This window comes from the organism of the source record quoted next, unplaced genomic scaffold, assembly GCF_019419815.1.
Source record: "Pyrus x bretschneideri cultivar Hongxiangsu unplaced genomic scaffold, Pyrus_bretschneideri_v1 Contig74, whole genome shotgun sequence".
Lineage (NCBI taxonomy): Eukaryota > Viridiplantae > Streptophyta > Magnoliopsida > Rosales > Rosaceae > Pyrus > Pyrus x bretschneideri.
In genome coordinates, this window is record NW_025999814.1 from 382890 (window position 1) to 390597 (window position 7708).

A 7708-nucleotide genomic window follows, 5' to 3' on the forward strand; every position below is an offset into this window, starting at 1 on the left:
GTATCTCAAAATTAAGAAGTTTGTAGTTCATGTGATTCAAAAATAAAAAATAAACGGAAGAGCATGATGGGTCATAACGACGATGAGTACATCCTTAGCTTACTATGAAATCGTTGTGCTGGTTTTCTTCTTGGACTAAGAGCATGACTAACCATTAATAATGCCGGTTCAGTAAATGCTCAACACCGTTGTGGTGGAAAAAAACAAAGCCATGGAGATCTAGTTCACAAACTGGCTGTAGATTAAAATTTCCTTAGAGTTAAGGGTTAATGATGCTAAGCCATAATACCAATTATGGAAGAATTGAAAGTTAATGAAGACACTGAAAGTTAGTTGATGATGCTAAAGCCAGATCTCACATCATGCAAATGGTTCTTTTTGTCAACGGTTGAAGGGATCTGAACCGTTGATTGGCCCCTTACTAATTTTTTACTATCTTATTTTTACAGTTGACCAGAAGTGCTAAAACCTTTCTCAAATAACCAAAAATGCAAGGACTTCATTTTTAGTTGAACAAAAGTGCTTTAACGCGTTTTGAAATAATAACAAATGCTTTCAACAAAAACCTTTTGTAATTCTTTTCATTAGTGCAGTCTCACTGGGAAGGAACATTACTCTGAACCCTTTTCGACCTTTTCATATATGATGGCTACATAAGGGACCTTTACAATTAAATTTTGTTTATTAATCGTTGTTTTACTCATTGATCAACTCCATGATCTGCGTTAGTTTGGTACCCAAATCAGGGTCATATTTTGGTTAATTTGACATGCAGGGTTTGGAATTTGGAATTGGATGGTTTGTAATTCTTGCAAAATACTTTTAATTTACCAAGCTACATATATCAGATACAAAAGCAATGCAAATATTATAAATTTATAATTATACGGTGTCTCTGTTTATTAGAACAAATCAATAAATTAAACAAGCAAAAATGGGAGCCTCTCACCTCTAATTAATTTACTAGCGAGGAAGGGAGGGCTTCATAACCCATATGACATATTTTTGTGCATTGCAACAAAATTAAGCTATGAACAGAGGAAAAGGAAAAACATATGCCCAAAATTAAGCTATTTACAATGTCACACGTCATAATAATCGGATTCTAACGGGACCATTTGGGATAGATAGAAATTTTTAGAGACACACTAGGAAGTATTTGTAATTTGTTGAGATGGAAAATCCCATTTAGCGACGGCTTGGATCCACTCCGACTGTTTTGAGCGTCGCCGCCGTGCGAGGCCTGCAAGTTTCAACCAACAGCTAGCCTTCGTTAGGATAATGTACGAAAGTATTACAATCCACAAAAAATGTTTCAATTAGACAATATAAGATGTTTATGGAAAACGAAATCATTGATCAATTTAATAATTCTTATTTGGATGCCTAATATTTAGAAATATTAACAAATCAACATAACATTTATTTTGCCAGATTTTTTATCAGCCAATATAAACATTCTACAATTAGAATAATTCGTGCATAAAAAATTACGAGCACGCATATATTTATGTATGTATGTATACCGAGTAAAAGGGTCATGCTGGACTGAATCAGGCATGGATGGCCTGCCGGGCTCCTGAATGTGGCCAACCTTCCTCAGGAAAGATTTGTTGATAAACTTGTCGGATGAGCTAACAGCAGCATCTGGGTTGTCAACCTCGTACATGGCCCTCTTGTTCTTGTTGACCACAACCATCGGGGCATGCATGAGCTGCTGTAGAGCACTGTGCGTCCCAATCGTCAGAGGCACAATTAGGAACCCTAGCAGCACAGCAACGGGTGCGTTCTCTGGCTTTCTAAGAAATTTCCTGATTGGATCGATTGCATACATAAACTAGTTAATATGCGTAACATATAAAATTCCATGACCACTTGTTATTTATCATCATCAATCTTCATTTCTAACTAGTTATCGCTTAAACACTTCAATATATATACCAGATGTTCGACATGGTAGACTGAGCAGCCTCACTATCACGAACATTTTCTGCAAAATGTTTCATCTTCGGAGCGGCGGAGGTTGCAAAAGCTCGGTTCCCTCCCGCCGGAGCCAGCATTAATCTCAACTCGTTCTACACAAACCCACATTAATTAATCATTTCACCAATTGACATCATCATAATTAATGTATCACGTTATTAAGGTAGTCGAATCAAATCAAGGGGATCGTCATAAAACAAAACAAATGATCGAAAAGAAGAACTTTGGTAGACTTACGATTGCCCTGAAAGCCATTTTGGTAGACTTACGATTGCCCTGAATTTTGGTAGACTCAACAGTTAACAAGATTCTGGCTCAACATATAATTAGGATGAAATGATGATGTTTACCTGCACTATATATATCCTTTGGGTGACAAACACGTACACTTATATAGGGAGGGATTAGGGAGGTCGTGGCTTTTGCTTGACCGCTAATTGGCAATGGCATGAGAATGGTCCACTCCGACTCCTATTTAGACGGTTCGACTCCTATCCAAACGGCTGTAGATGGCACTGTGCCAAGATAGCAACCCCTACTGATCATACGTTAATTGCTATAGTTGGTTTACCATATGAATCACAAGCTCTGAATTGCTATAGTTGGGAAGAGAATTAACTTAATGGAAGGCATGCATGCATATGATGATATGTGTGTCCATTGTTATTGTCTTTTGAATAGTTACAAGTTCTGCACGTGATCTGCATGTCCATTGTCATGAATAGGTAAATCAATGTGGGACCTTGTAATAGGCTTATTGTAGAGGAAGTCGGATCTTCAAGTTGTAAGGTCCAACGTTGAGGATGTGAATTATGTGTCATTTGTTTAATATGTTCTGCCAATGTAAATGATTCGTTGCTTAAACGATAGGAGTTTATATGACTGTTTTTAAAAAGTTTAGGGCAGCGCAAGCATTGTCCACTTGTCTTGTAGGGTTACAAAAAACTTGAAGATATTTTTGGATTATAAAAACACCTTGAATTAACAAAAAGTAGGCCTCCAATAAAAATTGCTTATTAGCATAAGTCTGGTTTGACATTACTGAAATTATTTTAAAATCAGTTTTTAAAAAAAGTTAGGGTTAAAATTATGTTTGGTAAATGAAAAAAAAAAAGAAAAAGTTTTATGTCAAAACCATGAGTCCAAACACCATAAAGCAAAAGCAGCTTGACCCGTACTTCTGAAAACAACATTTTTTTTCTTTTCACAGCACAACAATTTCAAACTAGCCCTTACAAAAGCATTCTCAAGAGGATCATAACAGGTTCCGAGTTCACTCCAAAATTGTTTGAAATAACCCACCTGACTAACCAAACCAAACCATATGAACATTCACTCTCGAAGAAGCTCACATTCTTGCAATATAAAGGGCATAACCATTACAATTTCATCAAGGCGCCCTTACTTTTGGCCCATCACAACACAAAACAAGTTGACCAAAAAAAAAAAAAAAAGAAGAAAGTAAAAAACCACACTTGTAGATCAGATGGATTTACTAAAACCAAGTCAGTAGAAATAGGCAGAGGATGAACCCAAATCAAACCCATCAATACCCGCTTCGGAGACTGTTGGCATGCTCCCAAACAATGGGCTGTGCTGCACAAACTCGTTCGAGTCAAAGCCCACATAGGACCCACTCACCAATGAGTCCAGTCCATTGTTTGTCGTGGGGTCTGAAAACTCGTAAAAGCCTGACTCATTCCCAACTCCGTCAAAGCTCATAATGCCGCCTTCGGGCCCATAACAAGTGGAGGAGGAGACACAAGCAGGCAAAGGTGGTAGCTCGTGAGTGTGAGATTGAGACTGGGACCCGGATTCATCAGCAACAACACCAAAAGCGGGCACGTAAGACCCGCTTTCATTCTCTGCTGATGAACTTCCAGAGAATGAGTAGGCATCAAATGGGTCCTGATGAGTGAAGGACTGCTGAGTGTGTGTTTGGGATTGGGCGTGGGTTTGGGGAAGTGAGGTGGTGAAGAACGCTGACACGTCTTCCTCGGGTGAGATAATGGAGGTGACAGACGAGCCATGTGGCATGTCCGAGTAGACAAAGTTGGTTCGAGCCTTGGAACCGCGCATGGAGCGAGCGGATCGGTCGTAGGCCAAGGCGGCCTCCTCCGCCGTGTCAAAGGTTCCGAGCCAATGCCTCTCTTTGGTCGAAGGGTCTCGTATCTCGGCCGCATATCTGCCCCACGGCCTTCTCCTCACTCCAAGAAACCTAGTCTCCTGCTGGGTTTGTTGTGGTTGCTGGGTTTGCTGCTGTTGTTGCTTTCTTTTGGTTTTGGTTGAAGAAGGTGGCGAGTTGTTTGATTTAGAAGGTGAGTTGGTGAAGAAGTCCATGGATTTAATTTGATTGAAAAACAATATGAAGAAAAAGAAAGAAGTGTTTCTTCAAATGTCTGTGAGATAATGCGTTGGATAGAGATGTCAGTGATGACTACTAGAATTTTTAGAGAAGGGAATGACTGTAGGCTTCTTGGGTTTTCGTCCGTTGCATGTTGGGGTGTTTAAATAAGGGAGATTATTGTGTTATTATTTAATTAATTTAATGATATATTAATCTTGTGTTATAGTGATTTTTTGATGTAATTGGAAAACCACCACATGATTTTGTCGCTTCGCTGAAGTTATAACATAGTTTTTGTTTTTTTAGCCAATATACATTAAAAGTGAAATCTATTAATCATGTCAAATTTCTATGTTATAATATGCTTTAAGCACTAAAATTCCTCCTTACATTTACAGAGTTAAGTTGTCAAATGATGACCAATCTCAATTCTCTCACACTCGCGCATGCTAATCATCTGAAAATTAGGGTCCACCTTTTTTGTATGAGTGACATCATGTAAGTTCTGCCAGGGGCGAATTATCCAGGGCTGAGGGCACCCTGGAGACTATTGTTCTCTGAAGATTCTTGCATTCTATCTTTTCATCGTATATCATATTGTTATATATTATTTTGAATTTTTTATTTAGAATTAAACAAAATAGTACTTAACAAAAGCTGATCGTATGATGTATAAGAAACACGCTAAATAAACTAAGAACTTTATTGTTCCACCACAAGATCCTTTTAATATCTTGACCTTGTTGCAATCCTCATTGGTGCTCAATCAAGTCACTTTGCCAGATACAGTGCCATTATGGCTCTTGCAATGAAGTGTATTGCTCAGCGGTCAATTGATTGTAACGTTCATCCTGTTCCAATGGCTCGTGTTGCATGGGATCTTCAGTGCCATCATGAGCACAATAGATACGTGTTCTTGAGTTGTTCATTGTGTCCGGCTCCTATTCGTCGACGACATCATAATCATACTTATCTTCCACAATCATGTTGTGGAGAATGATACACATCATCATGATGGATTGAAGTGCTTCAACATTAAACATTCTGGCAGATGACCTGACAATTGCCCAACAAGCATGCAAGATACCAAAACAATGTTCCACATCCTTCCTACACCCCTCTTGACATTTTGCAAAGTGTTTTTATTTTTCACTTTGTGGATGTGGGACTGTTTTGATAAACATTGTCCACCTTGTGTAAATGTTGTCTGCAAGTTAGTACAATTGTTCGTATGTATGGCCATTGACTGAATATGTGACTCTGGGTGCTTTTCCTTGCAGTAATTCGTCGAACACTAGAGATTGGGCAAGGACATTTATGTCATTCTTAGCTCCTGGAACACCAAAAAATGCATGCCAAATCCATGTATCAAATGAAGCCACCGCTTCCAAAATGATACTTTTGGCTTATTTTCTGTCGTCACACGTTTTTGGCCACGCACTTGGACAGTTTTTCAAGGTCCAATGCATGCTGTCGATGCTTCCAATCATGCCAGGAAAGCCTCGCATCTCACCCTTCCTTAATAGCCTTCGTAGATCCATAGACGTCGATTTCCGGAGGTACTCCTTCGTATAGAGGGCTTCGATTGCGGAGCAAAACCGCACCAGAGACTCTAGAACAGTTGATTTTTCCATCCTCGTTGTCCCATCCACTTGATCTGCAGATGCTTCATATGCAAGCATCCGCAATGCAGCAGTAACTTTTTGCTTAGGAAGAAGACCTAGAACATGAAAAGCATCATTTTTTTGCACAAAGTATTGATCATGGTTGCAAATAGCACTCATGATTTTGTCGAACAAACTTTGTTGCATTCTAAAACAACGTCAAAAATAAGATCAAGGAATACACAATTGGGGATAAAATAATCTTCCAAGAGATTTATACCTCGTTTTTTCCTCTTTCTATCAAAGTTTGCAGCACGTCTGAGTTTGGATATCTAACTCATAGCTTCCATTACACAGTGGGAATGTGAGACCCTCTGCCTTCTATGATAATCATCATCATCCTTCTCCATTGCGAAAGCCTCATCTCCACCTCCACCTTCCTCGAGATTGACCAATTATTCCTGTTGTGCCAACAATCTTTTCTGTTGCTCCTCAAGCTGTTTATACACTCTCCTTGAAGAAGACATGGTAAGAACTCAAGATTTGAAAACGATGAAGATGGATGTAGGGATGTAGGGTTTATATGGACAAAAAAAAAAGGATGAGGTTCTTGGTATTTTTTTCACACAAAAAGTATATGAAAGGTTTGGTAAAAAGTGTTGAAAATATTGAAATATGGTGTAAGGTGGAAGATGAGGGTTTGGTATTTATAGGAAAAATAAATTAAATTTTTAAATTTTTTCTGTATTTTTTAACAATTTTTAATAATTTTTAATTTAGGTAATTAATCTAGGACTGTTGGATTTGAAAAATATTCAAATCGAACAGCCTATAAGTTGACATGTGGCAACGGTCATAATTCTGACCGTTGTGCCTTCTTTTTTCTTTTTCTTTTTTTTTTAAATTTTTGGGGGAAAAACTTGGACCGTTGATCTGTGATCGAACAATCCAGATCAAAATTCAAATTCAAATTTTTTTACCGTTGGAAATCCAACGATCCAGAAAACTAGCCGTTAGAAATCCAACGGCCCAAGATCGGCCACGTGGCCTCCCTATCAGTGAGCTGAGTGTACCTGCGCAAATGGGTCTCGGCTCTGGATTCTTGTCAGCAACGCGCACCCAGTTGTGTGTGCTTCCCACGTGCCTGGCGCAAAAAAAAAAAAAAATTCAAACGGCCTCTGACACAACATTGGCGTCAGATGGGCTGGTCAACAAGTCTGTCGATTTTGGGCCAGCCTATGGCCTGGCTTGGGCTGGGTGCCAACCTATTACGCTAGGGTGGAGCAGAAATGAGAGAGGCCAATCCATTTTTTGGACTGGGTGCCGGGCAACCAAGCCTCAGTGGAACTGCTCTAAGATCCTCACAAAGAGAATCTGAAGAGGATCCTTATGCCTGCTGCTGACAGCAACTTTATCCCTTGTTAATTTATTTGTTAAAATCTAGTTTATTTAAACAAAACCCTGATTAAATCACCGCGCGCGGAACCTTTGCAATATATGCATTAGATTTCCTATTGATTGAATAAGTACTAATAATACATTTGCTATCTTGTTTACTTGGCATGCATGATTAGCAACTTATGGCCATTATTATCCTTGTGTGTTGATTCCTGTAACTTTGTTGCAAGTTCATGTTCTTAATAATTAGGAACACATTTTCAATTGGATTAAATATTATAATGTAGTACTCTCAAAGTTCATATTATCATATCTAACCTAAGGTTTGATTGCATGTGCCTTAGGAAGGAAGGAGAAAGAGAGAGTCTGACTTTTG

At 38.7% G+C, this 7708-nt stretch overlaps 3 protein-coding genes across 4 annotated transcripts; all 3 read right to left on the reverse strand.

Annotated features, from left to right (window-relative positions):
- Positions 1-866: 866 nt before the first annotated feature.
- LOC103950434 lies at positions 867-2333 on the reverse strand. 2 transcript variants are annotated; one of them, XM_009361635.3, is made up of 4 exons: positions 2221-2333; positions 1942-2075; positions 1527-1811; positions 867-1243 (listed from the first exon to the last, which is right to left on the reverse strand). In XM_009361635.3, exons 1-4 carry the CDS (start codon positions 2236-2238, stop codon positions 1189-1191), a joined length of 492 nt encoding a protein of 163 aa, XP_009359910.1. In that variant the 5' UTR covers positions 2239-2333; the 3' UTR covers positions 867-1188. The 2 variants fall into 2 exon arrangements, with proteins under 2 accessions (XP_009359910.1, XP_018503723.1); XM_018648207.2 differs by having other exon boundaries at positions 2253-2256.
- Positions 2334-2929: 596 nt separating this feature from the next.
- Positions 2930-4380, reverse strand: LOC103950381 (ethylene-responsive transcription factor LEP-like). The gene has a single exon (XM_009361578.2). It carries the CDS (start codon positions 4321-4323, stop codon positions 3490-3492), a length of 834 nt encoding a protein of 277 aa, XP_009359853.1. The 5' UTR covers positions 4324-4380; the 3' UTR covers positions 2930-3489.
- Positions 4381-5271: 891 nt separating this feature from the next.
- Positions 5272-6344, reverse strand: LOC103950436. Its single transcript, XM_009361636.2, has 4 exons — positions 6272-6344; positions 5844-6050; positions 5552-5663; positions 5272-5386 (listed from the first exon to the last, which is right to left on the reverse strand). Exons 1-4 carry the CDS (start codon positions 6342-6344, stop codon positions 5272-5274), a joined length of 507 nt encoding a protein of 168 aa, XP_009359911.2.
- Between the last annotated feature and the right edge of the window lie 1364 nt (positions 6345-7708).

Excerpts from the sequence above, each read along its gene's own strand:
- LOC103950434 (XM_009361635.3), bottom strand. Across the intron at positions 1,812-1,941 it reads TCTACCATGTCGAACATCTG|GAAATTTCTTAGAAAGCCAG; the intron begins GTATATATATTG and ends CGATCCAATCAG. Across the intron at positions 1,244-1,526 it reads CAGCATGACCCTTTTACTCG|GCCTCGCACGGCGGCGACGC; the intron begins GTATACATACAT and ends TGAAACTTGCAG.
- LOC103950381 (XM_009361578.2), bottom strand. The coding sequence starts at position 4,323 with ATGGACTTCTTCACCAACTCACCTTCTAAATCAAACAACTCGCCACCT.
- LOC103950436 (XM_009361636.2), bottom strand. The coding sequence starts at position 6,344 with ATGGAGAAGGATGATGATGATTATCATAGAAGGCAGAGGGTCTCACAT. Across the intron at positions 5,664-5,843 it reads ACGAAGGCTATTAAGGAAGG|GAGCTAAGAATGACATAAAT; the intron begins GTGAGATGCGAG and ends TTGGTGTTCCAG. Across the intron at positions 5,387-5,551 it reads GGCCATACATACGAACAATT|GTCATCTGCCAGAATGTTTA; the intron begins GTACTAACTTGC and ends GGCAATTGTCAG.